Genomic DNA, 27,149 nt, shown 5'->3' with positions numbered 1-27,149 from the left:
CACAAAACATCTTGCCACATGCTCATCTGCTTTACAGATAACCTGTTAAAAAAGTTTGTGTGTTACGGTTTGACTAGAATAAAGAGGCCAGTTTTAGATATAACCTGACAACACTCAAATCACAAAATTAAAAATCACATATGCAGGGTTTACAGAGAACTTTTAGTTTATTCAGGTAAACAAATAAATACTCACTAAATATGAAGTGAAGTGACCTATTTGTCAAGTATGGTGACCCATACCCGAAATGTGACCTCTGCATTTAACCCATCAGAGAGTAGTGAACACACGCACAGCAAGTGGTGGGGAGCAAGTAGGGGCAAGGTGCCTTGCTCAAACGCACCTCAGTCGTTACCCGCCGGCCCTGAGAATCGAACCGGCAACCTTCTGGTCATGAGTCTGACTCTCTGACCATTAGGCCACAATTGCCCTATATGTGTATAGATACTATCAGATCATTACAGAACACATCATCTCTCCACCTAATGTTATGATCAGCCCTGAAACTGCAAATGTCAAATAAGAGAATCACACTTTATCACTTGGCTTATTACAAAATTCACCCACTGGACTGTTGGCCGTGGGGAGATTGGGGTCCCTGAGTAGGTAGTGGGGTGAAAGTAAAACCTGTTGCTGGGCGACTGAATTATTGTTGCTATGGTGAACATGAGTTGAGCAGCTGGTCCTATCAGCTGAGATGTGTAGGGCAGAGTGGATCTTATTATACTGAAGAAATTGATGTAAAAGTAAAAAACACGTGGGAAGAGAGGAAGTAGGCTAAGTGGGGACAGGATTAAACTTCCTGAAAAAAAAAACGGAAACGGAAGGAAGGGATAGTGCAACGACAAAGAATGGAGAATTTAAAGGAAAATAATAGAGAAAGGTGGAAAATTTAAAAGCTATACTATAAGTGACATGAAATCAAGATCTTTTATTAAAGTTTTATTTTTATAATTATAAACAACATACTTGGCTATCAAACCATTTTTGCTTGTGGCTACTTATAATGACTACTATAGGCCAAAATTTACCTAAACATGTATTTTGCTTTCAGTTATTTGTGTGTGTGTGTGTGTGTGTGTGGGTGTGTGGGTGGGTGCGTGCGTGCGTGCGTGCGTGTGCGTGCGTAAAAACCTTACCTAAACTATTGTATTATAGGCCTATACGTTATTATACAATCTTAAAATTCTGTCAAAAATCACTTATTACCAAACTATAGTGTTTAAACGCCTTTTAATAATGCCTTAAAGAAAATGATTCTTTGACCTCGCCAACCGGGTTAGATATACATGACAGTAGACGCAGGTGCAGGCAGTTACTTTAACTCAATAGGCTTTTCAGCTGTTATTCATCTACATTATCTTGAGTCCTCGTCAATGACAAAGCCGCTAAGTCGCACTCCTGCATCACCATAGACTCCCTCCTGCACTGACGTGCATTTATGGTGAGGTCTTGTGATGAAGAGGCCAGGTCGCGCTGTGGGGTGGACAGGCCGCTGAAGAGCTGAGGCTCACTGGATGAATAGTCCGGCCGTATTGTAATGCAAAGACGCAACTCCTCCCTTGCAGTGAAGGAAATAGGCCCAAAATATCGCTTCAGGGGAAGAATGTACTGTATAACCGTTTTGAACATTTTTGTAATTGAGGGGTTTGGAAATAAATGTAAGACGTTGGATAGATTTTACCGCGAAATGTAAGATATGAAAATAGATGTATTGAGCTTTTCGATTCTGTTTTAATTTAGTTTACTATTGTTAACATTTAGTTGTGTGGAAATTAGAGGTGTATTTTGAGTGATGCGGTGCGATGATTCATTAAATGCACTTTTTAGACGTTATTAGCGAGCGCGTTTCTTTAAAATCACGATTTCAGTTATTTATTAATACATTTGTACCCTCCTTATAGATAATCCTGCGTCGAGCAGGTTTAAGAAATGGAGATTGGATGGCAGTCTAGCTCTCTACGGACTAAGCAGAAACGGAGTCTAAAAAAGGAAGCAGTTCATGCATTGTGATAGACCGTAGTATAGAGGGATGACATTCATAATAAAGGTGCTGATAAAGAAGCATAACGGCAACTAAAGGGGCAATTTTGGGTACGGCAACTTAATGCTAAGGGTGCTAATGGCTCTCAGCCCTCCGAATGTCAGCTTCACTGGTTTTCAAGGGCATCGTACTGATGGGGATTTGGTTTACGGGAGGGGAGGGGGCCCTCGGTGCGGGTCATGACGTCACCGTGTCCCGATGTAATCCTCTCGCGCTCGAGTCCTATCAGTAGAGGAGGGCGAGCGCGCTGGGACGCAAGGAAGCACTAATCTCTCCAGAAGGGTTTAACGAAGACAAGAAGAAAACGAGACCCTTTGACATTGCATCAGAAGACGATTTAAGAAGGGATACAGTCGGTGTCTTTCAGCGTTAAACGACAGGCGTAACCTCGTTGCGGGATGCAGGAGGGATACAGCGGCATCATAAAAGATGCTCGACGGAAAAATGGAGCATCGTGCTTTTTGAGACGTTTTGCTTGATTTGGTGGTGGTAATATTTTGACAGCTCTTTGTAAAATAGTTGTATTTGTAGATGTCAAAGGGTTTTGTTTACAGCTGATGTGTAGTATAAGGGATGTGCTACTGCAGAGGTCAGCAAAACGAGTGAGAATCATAACAATGCGCGCCCTTCGGATGGATGTGCGGACGCGCCGGTGGATGCTCCCTTCATTTGGTCACCTACAATGCGAATCCTTGGTTTAAACGATGCTGATAAATAGCCTACACGATATTTGATTACTGACATTCTTTGGATTTTGAATTAACAACCGTGTTGCCAGAGAGACACGAAAGCAAAGGGACCCAAAGGAGGACAATGGCTGCTTGAATTGAGACTGCAGAATCATATAGAGGCTCATAGTGCAGCTCGTGTGGAGTGCAATGGTTGGTCTGCTCTGCGCATTTCTTTAAAAATATATATTTTAACATTTGACCGTGCTTGACTCGAAATTGAAATAGAAAACAATATGGAAATATAATTGCGGTTGCTATGTTGGCGTTTTATAGTCTGTTGCCTTGTCAAAACGCATTACGACATCCCTTTTTGCAGTAGTCTCCTCTTTGAAGAGCAGCCTGATGTAGTGTGCAAATGTGTGTGTGGTGCGTTCATGCATTGTGATAACGCACGCACACGCGCGCGCGCGTTATGGAGGGCGGTGACATGGGCCCGCCACTCTGCGTGTTCACGGCGGACCTTGATTTAATATCCATACAATTAAGGCACGCGGTGAATGCCAAGAGAGGGGCCTTAAAAACTTCAAACCTTAATTGATACACGAGCGGCAACACGAGAGATAAGCAGAATTCAGAGTGAGGAGCGCTGTACGTAGCCGAGCAGGCACCGAGACCGCTTGGTTTGCGGGCGCATGATATGAATATTAATTTTGGGAACAGAGCTGACAGGAATTTAAAATTCCTTTTCTAATTCTAGGCTGTTGATTTATTCAGAATTATACTAAGCACATTTCCAAAAGTCTATAAGATAGCCTAATAATTTCAGCTCGGTAATGTAATTGTAGGTCCTGCACAATAAAGCCTGTTAGGGAACTCAGGACTAGATTACATTGCTGAAATGGACCACTTTTCTCCTTAAAGTGACCATGTGTACATATTCAAAACGCCATACATCTGTGTAGATGAAATACGCCTTTGTTGCAACGCAGGAAATTTCAGTAGAACTGACTAAGGATTCTACCACGAGAATGCACTTATAATAGACATAATAGGCCACTTATATATAGATACATAATTTCTTCTGACAGCACTTCAAGCTGTTTTGTTATTATTTGGTCATGTTGGTAATTATTTATCGAAAAATTATGACCTGCAGATATTTGCGTTACATCAACATTTATAGAAAGCAAAATGCTGTGATTTTTAAACTAAAAGTCAGAAAGACATTGTGATTTAAAGGTTTTGTTTTAAAATGTTTCCAAATACTGTGTATTCAATCTTTCTATGTACAGATCATCTTCTATTAAAAGCTGCCACATCCACATGGATTACTAAATAAAGCTGTACTTTATCCAAACTTGTTTATAAGAATTTTGGTCTTCTTTTTCACATAACCGCCCTTAAACTACTGTATTTGAATAGATGGCCTGGATGGGTAAAAGCAAAATGAGCCCATCAGCTTAAACAGCGATCATCTATTTTGCACCCATGCAGAAAGTCAATTTCAGTCCAAGCTGTTTTAGTGACATTCAACATCTCAACAGCCTACGTGTCAGGTGTGCACATAAAAACAGTTTACATTGTTAGTAGTGTTTAGCTTTCACAGTAACAATGCCTGTGGTTGAATGTTGCTTATTCTTTGCAATTAATGGCCCAACAAAGGTAAAGACGAAGTGCTAATTCCAGTTTCTTTCTAAAAACAACACACCAATAAAACAGCCACAAAAACGTTATTACAAAGAAAATATTTGGTTACCAATTTTTTAAAAAATACTGAGGGCAAAAAACGAAACATTCATAAAGCACTGGTGATTATTCCGAGGAGAATATTTCCACATTTGTTATAATTTGCTCCTTTAGGCTTCTACAAGTTTCCAGCAAATGAGCATTTTGAACATATTCACAGACAATAATATTTCTACAATTTTTTTTAGATCTATGAAATAAACAATTAACAAAAACATATTCCCAAAGCCTCTTGAAATAGAGGATGTTGTTTATCCCATGTCTTAAATCTGGCTTCTATCCCAAAAAGATATAAACTTTCTGCTGAAGTGAGTAGGTCAGTGGGTGATGCACAACACCACCATAGTTTAGGGCATTTTTGTGCAAAAAAATTAGTAAATTAACAATAAAGACAGCTCTCAACATACAAACAAGGCAGTAAAAACACTTTCAAACACCAATTACACCATATAATATTATTTTAATAATGAGCATGATCAAATCTAAGAACGTGATAGTGACCTTCCAATACAATGCATATTCATTTCAGGGGTGACTTAAATGTTTGTCTTGTAATTCTTTTTTAAATATTTTTAGTATTTCATATATTTCATGAATCTTTTGTTATAGGAGTATAGAAATCTGAAACCCTCACACAGCTCACTCCTCCTCTCCCACACACAAACCAGCAAGCAGGTCCTAAAAAATCACGCACAGAAACCATATATTCTTTTTTTGTTGTTTTTTCTTTTAACAGTAAATCAGTAACATTAATTTTCAGGTTACACGTTTGAGGCGTTCTCCGTTATTATTATAATTATATGATCCTACGTTAAAGCTTAGCAATATACTGAGGACATGGGGGAGGAAAAAAGCGATAAAATGAAATCTGTTATAGGACAAAGAACAGAAAGTGATGTCAAATAAAAGCAGTGAATTGCTACATCTCTCAGATTGGCTTAAAGAAAGAGCGACCTCTGCTGGGCGGGGACTGGAACAGTAAGTAGTTACATTTCTGCTCTTTCAACATTTAGTATGGAAACAGAGTCTGAGCACTGGTCTCTGAACAATAACCTTAAACATTAGCTTTACTTTCACTTTTAGTCCAGCCAGTGACAATGTTGACTTCTCCTGGATAAAGATGCATGGGATGTCTTCTCCCTGATAACGCTGTTTCAATTGAGGTATAGAACAGCCATTATTAAATGGTTTCGATGACACCGTAGCTTTAAAATGTTAAGGCTCCAAGCAGGAAAAACAAAAAGTACAGAACCTGTGTGACACATGTGGCTCATCACTGAACAAAAAAGTCAAGTGTTACATAATTCAAAAATATAGTATTTTTATAACATTATCAACTCATGTCAAGACACATTTCATTGTCCCTTCTACGCAGTTGCAGAACACTCCACAAATAGATTCAATCACCCGCTGGATCTACACAACGACAACAAAAAGAAAAAACTGGCCCATTACAGTTACTGATGCTGAAGATTCCCCTCCCGTCCATCTGACACGACCGACATACACTCCATCAACTTTCCCTGATACACACACACACACACATACATACACGTGTCACAAAATTCACTACCCACTCACCTAACCATTTCTGAAGGGCAATGAGACCGGTGGGGCTGAAGAAACAAAACAGGACTTGTGCAGATATTGGTTGGTCAAAGGGGGTGTATGAAAACAATACCAAATGATAGAAAAGAGAAAGAAAAATCAAAACAATGACGCGACTTTGAAAGGCGCTAATCGACTTCAGTCCCCGCAGGTGAGGCCAGATGCACTGAGGCTCGAGTCTTACACTGGCTAAAGTCACCAGAATTAAATAGAAAAACATAATGATTGTTCATTTTTTTTAATTTCATCTTGTGTCCTCTTGAAATTTCATTTTCAAATGGTCAGTCCTAAAACAACTGCTTGTCGGCTGTAGGAGCACCCTTCTATTGTTTATTTCGGTTTTGGCGTTCCTGGAAAAGAGAATGAGAGGAGATTACTTTGTGGTAGACAGAACCAAAACTATATTCATCACAAAATTCAGAAAAGCTTTAATATGGTAAGGTACAAGCTCTGTCTTTTAATTTCATACAAACAAACAAAAAATAATTAAAATAGCTTACTTGATCCAGTCGGGATCGGTTCTGCAGAGGAGCGGGCTCTAAGTTCTGTCAGTGGAGATCAAAGAGAAAAATACAAATGTTAATAATTAAGCACAGCTCAAACTACACCACCACCCATTAACCAAATAATAAAGACAACTTCTGATTTGAAATAAATAAAATTAATACTTCCACCGTAAACTAAAATAAGATGGTAAGACCACACTTAAGCAGCACAGCATAAAAAAATACCACTAGATGAAACATCAAAGACAGAATATCTGAACTGAATCAGAACATAGCAAAAGCACATCAACCATTCTGAATGAAGCATCTGCACTGATCTATGACATCATATTTAAATCTTTTATTGAAGTTAAAGAGACAAATATCTCAACCGTCACATGCTGTTCAAAGAACTTTAATTAAAGGGGTCATATGGCGCAAATACGTGTTTTTCTGTGTCTTTGGTGTGTTATAAGTTGCCCATGCATGTATTAGACACGTAAAATTGCAAAAATTAAAGTGTCGGAACAAAAGATGCTTTCTATCTAAAAGCAAATGCTCACCCAGACCTGCCTGAAACACCTTGTGTAACCACACCCCCACAAATCTACGTCAGTTTGTGGTATGATTTGACTACGACCGCCAAAATTTTTACGCAAGTAGGGTGAGTGTACCTGTCAGTACAATTGCTCTGGAACCTGATGTTCCAAGTATGGTAAGAGGCTTTACATTTCCGTCACATGCTTGCAGTATTCGACCAATCACTACACACTGGTTAACTGGCCAATCATAGCACACCTCGCTTTTCAGAGCGATGAGCTTTGTAAAAAATCATGCGCGTTTCAGAAGAGATACAAACATGCACGGTATGTGGAAAATACAGCGTTTTTTAACCTTTAATCGTGTATACACATTGCATTACATCCAAAACAAACTATACTATTCATTTTAGCCGTGTCATATCACCCCTTTAAACACCTCAAAAATTCACCACTATTCTAACAGGTCTAATGCATCAACAGGACTATATTTCTTCAACAGATACATCATTTCACTCTAAAATCTGCATAAAAAAATCACAACCTTTCACACAGCTATTAAAAATGATAACCAAGAGACATCTGAATATACAGAGATGTTTTGAACATTACCTTTCTAACCACCTCTTCCTCCTCTTGCCGTTTCTCGTAGTGTGAGAAGTCATCGAAGATGGAGGTGGTGTGTTTATAGGTGGCGATGATCTTCAGCACCTGCTTCGCTTTTTCCAGAGGCACCTCCTGCGTGTCACGGGAGTTGGTGACTGGCTTGTTGTCATTGTTCTCCAGGCGGATGTGCCTGAGCTGGCTGTTGGGTACGTCTTTAACAAACAGCCAGTCCACATCGAATTTGCCCTTCCACTTGTCCTGCGCCCAAACGCCGGCGCTGGTGCCATAGTCTACGGGCGAGCGCATCTCTGCCACGCCGCAGAAGTGTCCGCTGCCGTTGACGCTGAACAGCAGATAGACGGGACCTTTGCCGTTAATGGTGCGAAAGGCAGAATCCAGCCGTTTGTTACCGTGTTCCGTGCTGCACCAGATGGAGTACTTGATGGAGCGGTGGATGTCGTCCTCCGAGTAACTCTTAATAATGAACACCCGCCCGTTTTTCAGGTTCCAATCGAAGTCCTTGGGGTTGTAGCTGTGCGCCGCACGCAGCTTTTCCAGAACCGGGTGCGACTCAATGGTACCGGAGCCTGGAGGTCCACCTCCCCCGCCGTTCCCAACCCCTCCGCCACCTGAGGAGCCGCTGCTGTCCACGCTGCCACCCCCACCGTAACCGGTGTTACGGTTTCGTGGGGCGACCCACCGGGTTTGAGGGGGAGGAGCAGGGTTGTGGTTCTGATAGGGCTGTGGAGGGGGCGGGCCCTGCATTGCCATCTGCTGTGCAAGTGATTGAGCAGATGGAATTGGGTGCTGAGGTGGTGGGAGCCCATGTGGGTGCCCATGCGGGTGAGGTGGTAGGTGACCCTGGGAGTGGAGGGGTGGCTGCTGGTGGTGGTGAGGGGGCAGTGGGGAGGCCACTTTAGTCACAGGCCCCTTGTTATCCCAAGTTCCAATGTCCATGTTATGTTTAATAGGCGGTGGGGGAAGGGTGCCTCCTGCCATGGGCATCCCTGGCTTGCTCTTTACTTTCATCTGCTGAGGCTTAGCTGGTTTGCTAGCGATGGCAGCCCAGGAGGCAGGTTTGGAGGGTGGAAGTCCTATAGGAGTTCCACCGTTACCCGTGGCTACCGCCACTGGCCCTCCACCGATCACCGACCCCACCGTTTTTACTCCTGAACCACCTCCCGTCACATCGCCTCCAATCTTCAGCCCCACCATGCCCTGCTCCAAACTGTTCATACCTGGTGCCTTGTTCAGGGTGTCACTGGGGAAGCCTGTTTGCCCATCCGGCACCAGGGTGCCTCCTAAAGAACTGGGCGGGTAACTGTAACTGCCCCCGTATGCAGAACTCTGAGTCTGCTGTCCCTGGGAGCCACTGGTTCCCCAGGCAGAAAATGCAGGGTTCTCCGGGAAAAAGTTAAAACGGTGGGGATAGATGCTACTGCCCAGCCCACCCGGCTGTCCGAACACAGTGTCATGCATGAAATGATGGTCTCCATTGCTGAGGGGTGCATATGGAGCGAGGTATGGGATTGGTGGGTCTCCACCAGTTGACCAGGGAGCTTCACTGAGGGGGTACGGGAACCCTATGGAGGGGGCATAGTAGCTAGACAGGTATGGGTCGGTCATGGATTGGTAACTGTTATTCTGAGGGGATAACCAGAAATATGATTGTTAGAATAATGACAAAACTCATAAGATATGCAACACGAAGACAACTTAAAATATGTTCAATTATTCATTTGAATTCTCAATAAATATCATGTAATAGATACACAGAATATTATTTTACTTTATAATAAATATGTTTTTTAGCCTTTTTTATTAAACAAAGATTTTTTTAACCCGTAGATTAAGCACGACAATGTAATCAACATATTAACACAACTTCATTTCAAAAGGGACCAAGCTTGTGGAAAAGTACCAAGTGTTTTTTGAAGAGTTACAGTCACATAAAAAACTAAAACAGTCACACATCTCTCACCGGGTTAGACTGGCCAGTGAGGTATGGTTCAAAATCATTATCGTGGACTGTTTCCTTCTGATGAAGAGAGCCATTTTGCACTAAAATAAAGAAACATGTTTGAACATTAGGATTAGATTTCGATCTGACAACAAACATGCTACAGCCAATGGCTTCCTACGTTGCTTGAAAGGCATCAACAAACCAATGCAAAAATACATCATTCAACTTTATCAGAAGAACTGCACTGAATAATGCATGATTACAGTAATGTCTATGTCATTTTTTGTGAGTCATGCACCACATGTGATGTCTGACTACAACAATGCTACAATATATACAGTCACAAAATCATAAATGAACAGTCTAAAAACTTGGGACTCATTCACAGATGCAATGGTTTATGCTACAAAAAGCCAAGTCGCACTCATGTGCTACAGGAAGAGGTATGGCCTCATCAGGTGATTGATAGAAATACTTGTATAGCTCACATAACATATGGATGATATATGACCAACACCACAGCAACCTAGACTTGACTTCATACAAGGCATAAAGAATGAATGGCCAAATTATACTAGCAACAGGATATGGAAAAAACTCTCCCTTTGGTAATGGAATATATATTAAAATTAGCCTTAATGGGTTGTGCATCCTCAGACAAACACAGCAGAACAATTTATTTCCAAGTCTTTATAAATATATGCAATACAGAGGGACACAACTAACAAGTGTCTTTGCAAGCAAACTTACCTTTAGCGTCTTGCCCTTTGGATGTCTTCCCATTCAGTCGGCGATTAGAGATGCAAAGAAAAACAAGACAACATGTTAACTTGTTTGATTTATTTATACAGACAGGAACTCTTAGTTCCTAATAAAAGTAAAACCGTGAGATAATTAATGATTCTAAAAGTGCGATATCGACTCCTCCAGAGTATCACAAATAAATCAATGCGCATCAAAGGTCCCTCGCATATTAAATAGAACCGACTGCTTAAAAAGACATTTGTTTAGTCATTACACGTTAGCTAAAGATTTTGTCGAGAACGAATATCTGCCCACGATTGGTTACAACTCTCGAAAGCTAACGGGAAAGATTCTGCATGAAATTAAGTTGAATTCAGTTGGCACACTGGAGCAGAGCGCATTTTGCGATCTGTCGTGTTACGAGCATGAATGGTTGCTTTAACTGAGGAAACGCAATGTAATTTAACGACTGAAAAAATGCTAACTCGTTAGCCATCGCGATTATGTGAAGCAAGTAACGTTAGATGCCCGTAATGTCTCCGCAGAAGCGGCGGAGGCTGGACGCGCATTCCCTGCTCGTCCTAAAGGCCTTACCGACGCCGTGCCTCTCCACCGGCCCCTACCGCTCCAACCTACCTGTGGGTCAATACTGGTGGTAGACATAATTCATCAAGAGAGCCCCTTTAAATTCGGCAAGAGTCTTGCAAAGAAAACGAAGCAGCAGCGAGGGTGCTCGGCGTAACCCGAAGCCCGTGGGTTCCTCTCGGTTCCGTGCGGGCTGAACTGCGCTTTTTTCAGCAAGTTCCACGACTTGATTCCGGCGATCAGGTCCTCTCGAGGGCACTAAAAGTCCAGCCTCAGGATGTTTCTGTTTGTATCAGAGGCTCTTCGTTTTTTTGAAAGTCATCCAACGCTGTCACAGTGTGTGTAATTTTTTAAAAACTGTATATATGTTTTTTCCTCCTCCCAGCCGCAGTTATTGTGCACCTCTGTTCACTTCCGCCCAATGGCCGCTCCATCCGGGATCTGCGTGGAGGGGACTGACGCCACATGGATGGACCGGGTGGCCATGCGGAGTTCATCAACCTGAGAGTAGCGAGAATTATGATCTTCAACTAGATGCGTCCTCCTACTGATCCTTGAAATATTACATCAGATGGCGTTTATTGACAATTATCGTACTTCCTGGATCTCTCGACACTGTCACAACTCAGCAGTGTTGGGTAAGTTACTCTGAAAAAGTAATTAATTACTAGTTACTAATTACACATTCAGTAGTGTAATTAGATTACTGTACAAATTACTCTCTACAAAAAGTAATTAAATACTTATTACTTATTACTAATTACTTTCTATATCTTATATCAACCTTGATTAGTTAAGTGAGTCAAGGATAGACATAAAACGACTCTTAATTCATTCAAATAAATCATATAAAACTACATAAAGTACAATTATTAACTGACTTGTATAACAAATGTGAGAAAGATACATTGGTGCATGCATTTTAAAGTTAGATTTTGAATTTTAATGTCAATTCCACTATTGTATACATTACACAGTATTTAATTCAGTTACATCAGAAGTAACTGTAATTTAATTACAAAACAAATAAGAGTAATCCCTTACTTTACTTTTTAAAGGAAAAGTAGTTAAATTACAGTAACTAATTACTTAGTAACTAGTTACACCCAACACTGCAACTCAGTACCCCACGTGAAGTTTTTTTATTGCAGATTAAACCAATATTATCCGATTAAACGGATAATACAGAAATAGCTAGGAACTGGATGAAGAACGTCGCATTTTAATGAATATGTTCTGCATTCTTTTTAAGGAATCAATTTAATACAAAGGTGTGATCTAATGTCTTTAGACATCGCATGGGAAACTTAAGCCTGATGACATAACTGGTAGTCTTTTTCTTCAAACACTGTAAAGTTTTGCTTGGGCAACTGGCAATGTGTGTTGAAAATGTTCATCATTTTTTGTTGTAAATCATGTTACCTTATTTGCATTTTCAGTGTTGAAAGAATGGCAGGTGTGGTATAGGATTTTTGTTTGCCTATATCTAAAAAAGCATTTGGTCCCACAGAAACACATTTACTGCATACAGTCATACACAATAATCGAGGCATGTTTATTGATCAAAATCATTAGTCTGGGCACACGTAAACACAAACGCTTGCAGTTTATTAATGTGTGCACTAGGTGTCACTACAACGCGAGGACAATTTGGGAATTTCCTCGATTACCTTCAAAACCAGAAATTTACAAAATGCCGTTTTTCGTAATCCTGCTAAATAGTGTTCAAATAAAATTTTAATAAAAAAAAAATATATATTTTGGCATGTCATAACTAAAGTGAAATTAAGTATAGAACAAGATATGATATGGCCAAACATTATGCTGAAATATTTACACTCACAAAATGAGGTTTGGTTTTGTGTTACATTTTTCTTTGGGAGAACAGACCAAGACATGGAGACATTCTCACTGCCGTTTCTTTCTCTTACACAAATATGGCTCTGGTATATGTTGTATTGCAGATAACAGAACTGAGTAGGCTACATGACATTTACTTATTTCATTCTGAACTCCACTGAACTGTGAAGAATGAGAACACCCTTATAGAAAATGTGAAGCTGACGTCACGCCCTATGTTGCGGTGGCGCCGCCATCTTGGGAGGATAATACTCCACTGCTATTATTGTTTTGATATGTACCGTTACTTGTTTTGTTTGATATATGGAGAAATCGAAAGTGAAAGAACCATGGGCTTTTCGTGAACGACTATGCGTAATGCTATTGAAAGTGAAGAATTGAAAGTGACCTATTTGTCAGGTATGGTGACCCATACCCAGTGTTGGGTGTAACTAGTTACTAAGTAATTAGTTACTGTAATTTAATTACTTTACCTTGAAAAAGTAAAGTAAGGGATTACTCTTATTTTTTCTGTAATTTAATTACAGTTACTTTTGATGTAATTAAACTAAATACTTTGTGTAATATATGTGTGTGCAATAGTGGAATTGACATCAAAATTCAAAGTCTAACTTTAAAATCTGTGCTTTAATGTATAATTCTCACATTTGTAATACTTTGGTAAGTTAATAATTGTACTTTATGTAATTTAATATTATTTATTTTAATGAATTAAAAGAGCTATTTCATGTCTATCCTTGAATCACTTAACTAATCAAGGTTGATATAGGATATAGAAAGTAATTAGTAACTAAATACTTTTTGGAGTAATTTGTACAGTAATCTAATTACACTATTGAATATGTAATTAGTAACTAATTACTTTTTCAGAGTAACTTACCCAACACTGCCCATACCCGAAATGTGACCTCTGCAATTAACCCATCCAGAGAGTAGTGAACACACGCACAGCAAGTGGTGAATACACGTACACCCAGAGCAGTGGGCAGCTATCACTGCAGCGCCGGGGAGCAAGTAGGGGTAAGGTGCCTTGCTCAAGGGCACCTCAGTCGTTACCCGCCTGAGAATCAAACCAGCGACCTTCTGGTCACGAGTCCGACTCTCTAACCATTAGGCCACGACTGACCAATTGCATATTGCAGTTTTTAACACAGCAAGACTGACCTACCATAGTTATATTTCCTAATCAAACGAGAGAAACAAAACACTGCATTGAACGCACTAGCAGCCATCCTCCCAAGATGGCGCAACAAAGTCGATTAACAAGCTCTATTCATAAGTTTTACACATGTTATGTCCTCTGCATAGATTGTGTGTTTAATATTTTGCTCATTTAATCTGCTTTCAGCTATACCAATAAAATTGTAGTAGGCCTACTCTTAGCACCATTCAAAAGATTTAACATGCTTTTCATAGAATTCTGCAGTTCTGAATTCTGAATGGTTCTTCAGATTTCATCAAGATCTTATTGGAATAGAGATGAACTCATGCTTATTTGTCCTTTTTTGTGGTGGAATACTATATTTACTGTTTATAATTGTTGTCTGAAGTACTGTTAATGGAATATGTCTGGTGTGCTTTGTTTGTTGAGAAAGGGTGACCTTTCTTGAAAATTTCCTTCTCTGGGAATGTTGTTAAAAGCTGGACCGTTTCATTTATACAAATCTGAAAAGAAACACAATACAGATACAAATTTAGAAACATACTCTTAAACAATATATGTTTAGTGCACCTTTAAATATCAATTGAGAAAGGTGTTTTCCTTTCTCATAAGTCATAAAAGTAGAAAAAATAAATATTCTACAAACATGTGTCTTCGTCTTCATTGAAGATGCTGACGATGTAGCAGGCAAAAACAAATCCCAACGCCTACGCAAATACAAACAAAGCAACAGATTGAGTAACATCATATACAACCCATGTGTGCCTGAATTTCTGTATGGTGTATAAAAACATATTAACATATTTATAATAGCTTTTTCCGGTTTAGGTGTCATTTGAAAGAACTGACTTACAGAAAGGAACAACTGAAGGGCGCTATGCAGGACCTCAATGTATTGATACTCTAGTATGCACCCCAGCTCAGAGACTTGAGCAGGACTGTTGAGATGCTGCCACCTAGTGTTTGGGATGTTTCTATTCTTGCAGCCCAGGCTCTTGTCTTTCCACCATGTCTGGTGAGAGGAAAGCCCCAATGACATAAAATCACTGTCCTACGAAAGCACACAACAGAAATGCCATGAAACTGTACATCATGACTGAAGTATTTCTGTAATAAAGAAAATGATCATAGATTATATTTAATTATAAAAATGCCATGAATGTACGTGATCTTAGTATAGCACCAGACTGACCTACATAAGTAGCCCTATTTATCGGGACTCTTTACCTTAGAGAGGCCACCGATGTCTAGATAAAGGCAACAGATAAAGATGTTCCAGGTCACCCAAAACACAGTCCAGACTATATACTAAAAAATAAAAAGGAAGAATAAAATATGATGTAATGACATTATTTCTAGTAACAACAAAAACGATATTTATTTGTGTATATAACCTTCATTATGAAAAAAAATTATGGCATATACACACCAAAATAATGTATCTGGGCTTATAATGGACTGTCCCAAACAAACCCAATATCACCACAATGACTTGCAGGAAGTTGAAAAGGATGGGTGCCCACTGGTAACCTAGAAAATCAAACACCTGTCTCTCCACAGCAGCGATCTAAAGAGAGAAAGACAGAGTGAAAGAAAAAGATAAATGAGCTCTCTGCATGTTGTTAACACAATAAAATCACCAGCTACTTTGCATCTATGACCAAAAAGCAAAAAAAAAAAACACTCCTTATTTTCCCTGCTTTCCACAGATAAACCATGCTGGCTCAATCACAATAATGATGAAGACCCCATTGCTTTTTCCCAGCGAAACACTCGAAACCCCCACCTCTGTTTTTCCACACAGCTCACGGTTGCCAGGGCAACAGAGCCAATGGGGTACAAAGCTTGTGACAGAAAAATAGAGCGCGAGAGATAGAGAACAAGAAAATGGGGAGGGAGACAAGTGAGGGAGAAAGGAAGAGATGAGAGCTCTCCATGGCGGTCAGAGGCTTGGTGAAGGGATGTATGATTCAGACGGGAGGCACTGCCTGTGGGGGATGCTGCTCTGCTCTCTCTTATAAAGCTTTACTGCAGCAGTCATAAACCCTCTCTCTGCCACTAACCACCCATCCCCCTACTATCCAACCCCCTTCTTTCTCTGTATCCCACACCACTGCTTTCTACCAGCTGTTCCAAGAGGTTCCACTTCAAATTAACCATTCACAAAACATCTCCATCAGTCACCATGCTTTTGATTTTTGAATGAGCTGTCTATAATAACCAAATATAAAAATAACACTGAGAGATGTTTTATCGACATAGATGATTTTTGCAATATCTCAGTAATGTCAGTAATGCATATTCAGCTTAAGGTCTGTAATAACATCTGTATGGGTAAATCTAACATAATTTTAAACTATTTAAATGATTAAACTGCATATACGCGCAGCAACAGTGCAGAACCTGTTGCCATAGGCTACATCAAGGGTGACAGCCAAATATTACATGGTGTTAGACATGCTCCATGCAGTATCTTTTTTAAAAATGACATGTGTGAAGCAGTCAGTGCAACTGGTTAAACCAATTAAGCACTTTATCTATATTTTGTTTAAGCCAACCAAAAATCAAACATGCAGGACTGTGATGACTAATAACAGCATGCCTCTGTTCTGCCCTGTCTCACTGAATCTTCATCATTTATTAGATGACGGTAAAAGGTCATGGATAAATTAATGAAATCCATTGAGATTATAAAGTCATGTGATGTCATACTAGATCAATATTAAAAAAGATACATGAGCGAAGAGTCAAACAAATCAAAATGATATTTACCCAAAGAAAGCTGAGCTTGGCTACAGTTACAAACCCATTAAAGGGATTGTTCACCCAAAAATGAAAATTCTGTCTTAGTTGTTCCAAACCTGTATAAATAGGCTATCTTTGTTTGGTTAAACACAAAGAAAGATATTTGGAACAATGTTAGCAACTGACATTTCTGGGGCATCTTTGACTAAAACAGTAGAAAAAAATTGGTATTCATAGGTGCTCTAGAACTTTTTGCTTTTCTAAATTCCTCGAAATATCTTCTGTATTAAACAGAACAAAAAATATATCCAAAATTTTTCCCTATATGGTCGTCAATGATGCCCCAGAGAGACAGTTACATTCTTCCAAATATCTTTCTTTGTGTTCATCAGAACAAAGATATATTCATACAGGTTTGGAAAAACTTGAGGGTGAGTAAATCATGACAGAATTTTCATTTTTGGGTGACCTGTCCCTTTAAGGTTAAGCAGAATAAAAGCATGCAGGTCATACTCTGTTGGAGTTCATTGCAAGAGGGTTTCCTCCTGTGGAGGACACCAGTGCAACTATTGAACTGAGATAACACAACAATTACAAACCAATTACTAACACTTATGTGAGAGGAGAAAATGGCCTCACACCACTGGAAGACCACGAGCAATCAATGAAGAGTGATGAAGATGAACACACACAATACAGAGTTGATAAGAATAAAAAAATGCAGAAAACACTTGCAAATATACAAAAATGTTCTCAGTTTTATGACGCAAATGTTATATACATGATTTTAGGTTGTAATTTTACGTCAGTGACAATGATGTAGGAGTTCATATGTTGTGCCAACATCAAAATAACAAAGTAATAGAAAACATTTACATTTATGCGTAAGTACAAATTAGTAGGTGCATCTTCTGGCAACGGTAACTAACAAAGACGACCAACATAATACACAAAGGTGTTCTAGTGTCCTGTCATACACAGCAATGTCTGAAATAAACATACAGTTAGGGACTATACGTGCATTTAAGGTTAATTCCTCTCACATGCGCAAAACCTGAATCCAAATGAGAAACTAATAAAAATACTCCAGGGCGAACGCATGCAAACATAACGGACTTCGGAGACGTCATATTTAGAAGAAGAAGAAGTTTTATTTATATAGCGCCTTTCCATAGCTCAAGGTCACTTCACATAGTGCTATACATACATTTGCACATCCACATCCACATTACAAACACATAAGGCCACAAATAGCCACATTATCCAAAATACATATTGAAAAGATACATTTTTAGCTGTGTCTTGAAGGTAGGCAAGGATGATATATTATGAAGTGTAAGGGGTAGCGAATTCCATCATTTAGGAGCATTAACACTAAATGACCTACCACCTACAGTGGACAGCCGAAAACGAGGAATGGACAAAAGACCAAGCTCAGATGATCTGAGGGTCCGGGCAGGAGAGTAGGAGCAGAGTAGATCAGACAGATATGGAGGCGCAAGACCATTTAATGCCTTAAATGTTAGAAGTAATATCTTAAAGTGAGATAAGTATTTAGAAAATCATCTTTAAGTTAATATACAAATACAGGAAAAATTCACAAACAGCATTTCTATAACCGACAGATGAAATCAATGGGTTACAAAAGTACAGCGACTAAAAGATGATTGTTTTTGAACATTTCTATAAAGCACGGTCTTGTCTTACCAGCTGAACTGCGCAGAAGAATATGAACATACACCTCCCCGTGCAGCACCCCATCTCCAGATTCACTGCGGTCAAGCCAGCCGCCACTTCGGAAACGACAGTCAAACTAGCCCTCACTCGGTTTTGTTATGTGCGCAAGTACTGCGCATTACGGTAAAAGCGGCTTTTTGGATTTCAAAATAAAGCGATCTATTTCGAACGTGGTTTCAGTCTGTCGATTGTGAATTAATTAAAATACAAATGCATTTAGAAAATTAAATATATGTATATATAATTTTACCCATAAAACGATGTATGGTATTGAAAAAAGAACCTCAATTGCACTACAATTGAAGTCTTTAACCCAGGCCAAATGGGAAAGATTGACAGTTATGTTGCTAGGTGGTTGCTAGGCTTTTTTAAGATGTTTTTAAACTGCTAGGCAGTTTTTATATTTTTTACAACACTCTTATACCACCTCAGTGTGTCACCTAAACAATATCAGGACTGTTCAATGTGGATTTTTTAATGTACAGTACTTCAAAATTGCCTATTATATCTATAACTTCAGATCATAATTTAAAGAAAACTGTCCGATTGCACAGACTCATTCCACTTTAAAATGAGAGTACACTACCTCAGTGTGTCACGTGGCTTTGTAAAACATCCAGCTTCTCTTCAGACTTTTTAACTTCGGAAACTCTTCCTCCAACAGATCAAAAATCTAATGAACATATGATAATTGTACAATAATTATTATTTGTTCAATATTTTTGTAAATGACTAGTGGGTCTTAATAAATGATAATTTACTCAAAATATATGTTTAATACACCGAATTATTCAGTAAGAAAACATTACATTACTTTTAAAACATTACTATTGCTTGAAGTGTTCAGGTCAGAGCCAAAGTATAGAATTGGACCATGTGATACTGCTTTATTATCTGTGGGTACAATCTTCAGTTTTTTTTATAAATTGCACATGTGCAGCACGCTTGTTTAAGAAACACTACATCATCTTACCTCATCATGTTTAGCAGACTCTGTAAAAGTGACAAGCCTCTTGCCAAGTCCGGCATGTGCGAGCACAAGCTCCTCTGAACCAGTTGGTGTTAATTTGGGCGTGTTTGAAGCAGCGGGTTCAGATAAAACATAAATCTGTAGTTCGGTTGTTTTGATACGTGGAACCGTGTGTTGGCTGTGAAACAAACCGTCTTTTGCCTTTGCCTCTTGAATGGTCACTACTAGAATTGAAAAAAGCAGGAAACTGCCTAAAAATGCACAAGTCAAAACAACAATTACGTTAGTGGGCTCTGTCAAACAGTAAAAGCTTATGAAAGCTGTTTAGGTGGGAATTGCACTAAAAAAAAACAAGAATATTGTCCCTCTTATACTGTATATGGGCCAAACATATTCAGAGCCTGATTCACCCTAACGTCTGAGGAGAGGTTGATGACGGGCAAGAAACAGAGGGAGAGGGGATNACAAACAATATCAGGACTGTTCAATGTGGATTTTTTAATGTACAGTACTTTAAAATAGCCTATTATTTCTATAACTTCAGATCATAATTTAAAGAAAACTGTCCGATTGCACAGACTCATTCCACTTTAAAATGAGAGTAGACCACCTCAGTGTGTCACACAAACAATATCAGGACTGTTCAATGTGGATTTTTTAATGTACATTACTTCAAAATAGCCTATACGTATTATTATTTCTATAACTTCAGATCATAATTTAAAGAAAACTGTCTGATTGCACAGACTCATTCCACTTTAAAATGAGAGTACACCACCTCAGTGTGTCACACAAACAATATCAGGACTGTTCAATGTGGATTTTTTAATGTACAGAACTTCAAAATAGCCTATATGTACAATTATTTCTATAACTTCAGATCATAATTTAAAGAAAACTATCTGATTGCACAGACTCATTCCACTTTAACATGAGAGTACACCACCTCAGCGTGTCACACAAACAATATCAGGACTGTTCAATGTGGATTTTTTAATGTACAGAACTTCAAAATGGCCTATATGTACTATTATTTCTATAACTTCAGATTATAATTAAAAGAAAACTGTCCGATTGCACAGACTCATTCCACTTTAAAATGAGAGTACACCACCTCAGTGTGTCACAGACAATATCAGGACTGTTCAATGTGGATTTTTTAATGTACAGAACTTCAAAATGGCCTATATGTACTATTATTTCTTTATCTTCAGATCATAATTTAAAGAAAACTGTCCGATTGCACAGACTCATTCCACTTTAACTTGAGAGTAGACCACCTCAGTGTGTCACACAAACAATATCAGGACTGTTCAATGTGGATTTTTTAATGTACATTACTTCAAAATAGCCTATACGTATTATTATTTCTATAACTTCAGATCATAATTTAAAGAAAACTGTCTGATTGCACAGACTCATTCCACTTTAAAATGAGAGTACACCACCTCAGTGTGTCACACAACACCAATATCAGGAATTGTTCATTGATTAATTTTTTAATGTACATAAACTTTCAAAATGGAGCCTATATGTAATATGTATCATTATTATCTTGAGACTTCATACCTAAATAGAGAAAACTATCTGATTTGCACAGACCTCACATTCCACTTTAAATTGGAGAGCTAGACCACCTCAGTGCGTGTCACACAAACCAATATTCAAGGACTGTTCAATGCGGGATTTATTAAATGTACATTGAACTTTCAAAATAGATAGCCTATACGTGTACTATATTATATCTTTATCTTCAAGATCAATCAATTTAAAAGCGACGACAGACTCCTTCCACTTTAAAAATGAGAGTACACCACCTCAGTGTGTCACACAAACAATATCAGGACTGTTCAATGTGGATTTTTTAATGTACAGAACTTCAAAATAGCCTATATGTACAATTATTTCTATAACTTCAGATCATAATTTAAAGAAAACTATCTGATTGCACAGACTCATTCCACTTTAACATGAGAGTACACCACCTCAGCGTGTCACACAAACAATATCAGGACTGTTCAATGTGGATTTTTTAATGTACAGAACTTCAAAATAGCCTATATGTATTATTATTTCTTTATCTTCAGATCATAATTTAAAGAAAGACTCGTTCCACTTTAAAATGAGAGACACACTCAGGTGTGTCCTACCCAATATAGGAATGTTCATGTGATTTTTTAGTACGAGACTTCAAAAATTGACCTATTTATATAATATATTAAACTAGTCATTTAATTTAAAAGAAAACGTCATTGCACCGACTCATCCACTTAAAAGAGAGTTACACTACTCGTTCACAAACAATATCAGGACTGTTCAATGTGGATTTTTTAATGTACAGAACTTCAAAATGGCCTATTATTTCTTTAACTTAAGATCATAATTTAAAGAAAACTCTCCGATTGCACAGACTCATTCCACTTTAAAATGAGAGTAGACCACCTCAGTGTGTCACACAAACAATATCAGGACTGTTCAATGTGGATTTTTAATGTACAGTACTTCAAAATAGCCTATATGTACTATTATTTCTATAACTTCAGATCATAATTTAAAGAAAACTGTCCGATTGCACAGACTCATTCCACTTTAAAATGAGAGTAGACCACCTCAGGTGTGTCACACAAAACAATATCAGGACTGTTCAATGTGGATTTTTTAATGTACAGAACTTCAAAATGGCCTATATGTATTATTATTTCTATAACTTCAGATCATAATTTAAAGAAAACTGTCCGATTGCACAAACTCATTCCACTTTAAAATGAGAGAAGACCACCTCAGTGTGTCACCTAAACAATATCAGGACTGTTCAATGTGGATTTTTTAATATAAAGAACTTCAAAATAGCCTATATGTACTATTATTTCTTTAACTTCAGATCATAATTTAAAGAAAACTATCCGATTGCACAGACTCATTCCACTTTAAAATGAGAGTGGACCACCTGAGTGGTCACCTAAACAATATCAGGACTGTTCAATGTGGATTTTTTAATGTACAGTACTTCAAAATTGCCTATATGTACTATTATATCTATAACTTCAGATCATAATTTAAAGAAAACTGTCCGATTGCACAGACTCATTCCACTTTAAAATGAGAGTACACCACCTCAGTGTGTCACACAAACAATATCAGGAATGTTCAATGTGGATTTTTTAATGTACAGTACTTCAAAATTGCCTATATGTACTATTATATCTATAACTTCAGATCATAATTTAAAGAAAACTGTCCGATTGCACAGACTCATTCCACTTTAAAATGAGAGTACACCACCTCAGTGTGTCACACAAACAATATCAGGAATGTTCAATGTGGATTTTTTAATGTACAGTACTTCAAAATTGCCTATATGTACTATTATATCTATAACTTCAGATCATAATTTAAAGAAAACTGTCCGATTGCACAGACTCATTCCACTTTAAAATGAGAGTACACCACCTCAGTGTGTCACACAAACAATATCAGGAATGTTCAATGTGGATTTTTTAATGTACAGTACTTCAAAATTGCCTATATGTACTATTATATCTATAACTTCAGATCATAATTTAAAGAAAACTGTCCGATTGCACAGACTCATTCCACTTTAAAATGAGAGTACACCACCTCAGTGTGTCACACAAACAATATCAGGAATGTTCAATGTGGATTTTTTAATGTACAGTACTTCAAAATTGCCTATATGTACTATTATATCTATAACTTCAGATCATAATTTAAAGAAAACTGTCCGATTGCACAGACTCATTCCACTTTAAAATGAGAGTACACCACCTCAGTGTGTCACCTAAACAATATCAGGACTGTTCAATGTGGATTTTTTAATGTACAGTACTTCAAAATTGCCTATATGTACTATTATATCTATAACTTCAGATCATAATTTAAAGAAAACTGTCCGATTGCACAGACTCATTCCACTTTAAAATGAGAGTACACCACCTCAGTGTGTCACACAAACAATATCAGGACTGTTCAATGTGGATTTTTTAAAGAACAGGTCCAAAGTTACCTTATTATAGATTGTATTATTCTTAGTTGTTCAGACTCGGTCTTTAAGAAAGTCACTGTTACCAGAGAACATACCAATAGATTGATCATAAACCTTCTCTCACCCATATATTAGAACTGTCACATACTCAACGTCGATATAGTCTGATATAGATTTACAAAATAAAAGTAATTAAGGATGTGTGCTTTGTTTTCTGTCATATTTAAAATGTTTCTCTATTTCAGTCATAACATGCCCAGAGCAGTGAAGCTGGCAGAGGTTGTACTACATCGTCTTCATGTTCTCAAATTTAGAAGGTAGCTTGTTCAATATAATTGAGACACTGGAATGTAACTTGATTTCCATTTGTTCAATTTGACATAAAATAATGTTCTATTATTGTCTTATGTTCTTATTGACTATGTGTCTGTGAATGGCTGGTGTAATACTGATCTTTACTGTATCTTACATGTGCACATTTCTTCATGTGCATAAGATGTTTTTTTGGCACTTATGTTTTTCGCTTTATTTTAGTACAAAACCATTGCATGTAATAAAAACTTTTTTGTAGCCTTGGTGCCTCATAACTATGAACTCCTGAAATCTGTACTGTGTACAAATCCCTAACGCTGTCCAAAGATTCCATCTAGAACCAATTATTTTATCACATTCATATTCGCTCCTGTGCTTATTACCCCTCTTTTTAGGACTGAAATCTTAACTCTGTAAAAAATGTAACGGCTCATGAAGAAAATTGTGAACTCCAACTTTTATCTAAAATGAATTATCTTAGATTACTGCTACTTTGTTTTTATTTGTTGGAATGATATTAAAAATATTTACAATTTCTGCAAAATTTACAAGATTGTCTATACAAAAACACAAAGTGGAACTATATACAATAGTTTAAATGAAAAATAAAAAATTCAAATATTAAAATTTTGAAATAAAAATATTTTTTTACAAGAACACACACTGGAGCTATATGCAATAATTTAAAAGAAAAAGAACAATTTCAAATATGCACATTTTTAAATAAAAACAGAAGTAATGCAAACTAATGGATTTAAGAGCACACAACGCAGTTCCACATGTTAGCTCTGGCCTGTGTCAGCTTAGCTTTGGACATGCCCAGGCAGCATTCGTGGTACCACCTCTTGCACATGTCACATTGGATCTAGAGAGTATGAAGGTGGAAATAGCATGAACAGCTAAATTGAAATTGCTGGAGTGTAATTTTTTTACTTTTTTTATTTGCCTTTCATTAGTGAACAAAAAAATCACCCAATTTATCACTGGACGCACAGATCCAGCAGGCTTTGCCAGTGAACACATGGCACAGTTATTGGCCTCATCGAACACTAAAGTATAAACAGAACAGAACAGAAAGTTGGCAGCAAAAATTAAAGTTTATGTCTTATGCCTATCAATATTACATACTGCAAAGACTGCATTATTTCCAGTTGTTTTGCAATAAACAACACACAGTTTGATATTCATGTAATATTAAATGCACCCTTTAAAATAGGATTAAAAATAGTGTATTATCTAAAATCAAACATAAAAAATATATATATATTTAACAAAATATTTATATTTATAAAAATATCTACTACTGTTTCACTCTACGACTTCCGCATTGTGTAGGCCTATATGAATTTTGACTTAAGTCAAATCTGCAAAGCTGCTTTTTATTTGGTATTACTCCACACAACAGACAAACACATGCTTTACAAACCTGATGCTTCCAATATCTGTAGAGCCATCATTTTCCGTTCATGGGCCATTTCCCCTTTGGATGTTCCAAAATGTAAATCTGGAACAGCTGGAAACATTATTTCACTCATTATAACTCATTATTTCTCTTGCCATCTAAACAAAACAATTTTAAAACCATCATGTGAACTGTGTCAGACTTCAACATAGGGCAGCATTCCCAAATACAATACAATGTACAACACTTCACATACCAAGATGACAATGACCCCACAGTTATTGGAATCCTGCTGGACTGGATGCGGCATAACTCCTCCTCTCCACTCTATGTCCACCCACTTCGTTTTTTTATGGACAGTTCTTCTTTTTTGTAGGTATTTTCTGTATGTGTGGTGTTATATTGATATGTAATTATTAGTAACAAAATATAGAGTTCATACCAATTTTTTTTGTCGCATTGTCTTTCCCAACACAACAGCTATTACTTGTAAGGTATGACATTTCAGTAAATGTGTTATTTTTACTGTAATGCAACGTATTTACTATATTTGTAACTTTCCATACATTTTGACCTGATTCATTTTACCATAAGGCTTACTTCCCAGGATGTAATTGTCATGCGGGTATAAATGTGATATATTGAAATTAAATTTTTTGAGTATATGCATGGCTATTGGGTTAGTATTTGGTGTAACCCTTTGGTGAATGTTAATCAGAATCTTTAGCATTGTCAAAATGCTTTATCCGCATCCACCCCTTGAACACATTCTGTGCCATCACAGATGCACATGTGTCTGTGGGGGATTGGATGAGGGGCGACCCGGTGTTAGATCCTTTGCAGTTATCTACTGCGGTCAAGCCAGCCGCCACTTCGAAAACGACAGTCAAACTAGCCCTCACTCGGTTTTGTTATGTGCGCAAGTACTGCGCATTACGGTAAAAGTGGCTTTTTGGATTTCAAAATAAAGCGATCTATTTCGAACGTGGTTTCAGTCTGTCGATTGTGAATTAATTAAAATACAAATGCATTTAGAAAATTAAATATATTTATATATAATTTTACCCATAAAACGATGTGTGGTATTGAAAAAAGAACCTCAATTGCACTACAATTGAAGTCTTTAACCCAGGCCAAACGGGAAAGATTGACAGTTATGTTGCTAGGTGGTTGCTAGGCTTTTTTACGCTGTTTTTAAACTGCTAGGCAGTTTTTATATTTTTTACAACACTCTTATCCCACCTCAGTGTGTCACACAAACAATATCAGGACTGTTCAATGTGGATTTTTTAATGTACAGTACTTCAAAATAGCCTATATGTACTATTATTTCTATAACTTCAGATCATAATTTAAAGAAAACTGTCCGATTGCACATACTCATTCCACTTTAAAATGAGAGTACACCACCTCAGTGTGTCACCTAAACAATATCAGGACTGTTCAATGTGGATTTTTTTAAAGAACAGGTCCAAAGTTACTTATATATTGTATTATTTTAGTTGTTCAGACTCGGTCTTTAAGAAAGCAGTAAAAATACTGTATAAATATTACAGTATTTTTTCTCTACAAAAACAAGAAAAACATGTAATTTGTCATTACTGTCTTAACACGTAAAATAATATTTGGTTTATTAATTAACAGATAATTGTCTGTAATTTTAATAAAATTTGTATACAATTAAAAAAAAAGAAAAAAATACAGTAAAATATTAAGGTTTTTTCCTGTTAAAATACAAACTTTTTTATACAACACACCTGAATACAACACAAAACTCATTCATTTTGGGTGTTGAAAGTGAACACAATATTAGGCATTGCTCCAACGTTAATCCAATGTTATACTAAATATAACAATGTAAACCATTTGTTTCTCTCTGTCAAAAATACGTTTTAGCTAGCTCCATTCATTCATTCATAGCTAGCTAGCTAGCAGACTAAGTAAAACCGATATCTTACATAAAACAA

At 37.5% G+C, this 27,149-nt stretch overlaps 3 protein-coding genes across 4 annotated transcripts; all 3 read right to left on the bottom strand.

The window, feature by feature from the left end:
• Nucleotides 1-4,901: 4,901 nt before the first annotated feature.
• Nucleotides 4,902-11,641, bottom strand: ythdf1 (YTH N6-methyladenosine RNA binding protein F1). Its single transcript, XM_057328286.1, has 6 exons — nucleotides 11,043-11,641; nucleotides 10,413-10,437; nucleotides 9,681-9,760; nucleotides 7,706-9,343; nucleotides 6,570-6,614; nucleotides 4,902-6,419 (listed from the first exon to the last, which is right to left on the bottom strand). Exons 1-6 carry the CDS (start codon nucleotides 11,067-11,069, stop codon nucleotides 6,393-6,395), a joined length of 1,842 nt encoding a protein of 613 aa, XP_057184269.1. The 5' UTR covers nucleotides 11,070-11,641; the 3' UTR covers nucleotides 4,902-6,392.
• Nucleotides 11,642-12,527: 886 nt separating this feature from the next.
• nkain5 (sodium/potassium transporting ATPase interacting 5) lies at nucleotides 12,528-19,027 on the bottom strand. Of its 2 annotated transcripts, none has more exons than XM_057328288.1 (6): nucleotides 18,466-19,027; nucleotides 15,443-15,580; nucleotides 15,241-15,321; nucleotides 14,867-15,025; nucleotides 14,660-14,720; nucleotides 12,528-14,516 (listed from the first exon to the last, which is right to left on the bottom strand). In XM_057328288.1, exons 1-6 carry the CDS (start codon nucleotides 18,517-18,519, stop codon nucleotides 14,503-14,505), a joined length of 507 nt encoding a protein of 168 aa, XP_057184271.1. In that variant the 5' UTR covers nucleotides 18,520-19,027; the 3' UTR covers nucleotides 12,528-14,502. The 2 variants fall into 2 exon arrangements, with proteins under 2 accessions (XP_057184271.1, XP_057184270.1); XM_057328287.1 differs by having other exon boundaries at nucleotides 14,867-15,064; nucleotides 18,466-19,015.
• A 5,232-nt stretch (nucleotides 19,028-24,259) lies between these two features.
• On the bottom strand, nucleotides 24,260-25,295 carry LOC130550782 (uncharacterized). The gene is made up of 3 exons (XM_057328293.1): nucleotides 25,207-25,295; nucleotides 24,753-24,829; nucleotides 24,260-24,645 (listed from the first exon to the last, which is right to left on the bottom strand). The coding sequence occupies exons 1-3, from the start codon at nucleotides 25,253-25,255 to the stop codon at nucleotides 24,535-24,537; spliced, it is 237 nt and encodes a 78-aa protein (XP_057184276.1). The 5' UTR covers nucleotides 25,256-25,295; the 3' UTR covers nucleotides 24,260-24,534.
• Between the last annotated feature and the right edge of the window lie 1,854 nt (nucleotides 25,296-27,149).

Source organism: Triplophysa rosa, unplaced genomic scaffold (genome assembly GCF_024868665.1).
Source record: "Triplophysa rosa unplaced genomic scaffold, Trosa_1v2 scaffold429, whole genome shotgun sequence".
NCBI classification, from domain to species: domain Eukaryota; kingdom Metazoa; phylum Chordata; class Actinopteri; order Cypriniformes; family Nemacheilidae; genus Triplophysa; species Triplophysa rosa.
This window is presented reverse-complemented; position numbering and strand designations above follow the sequence as displayed.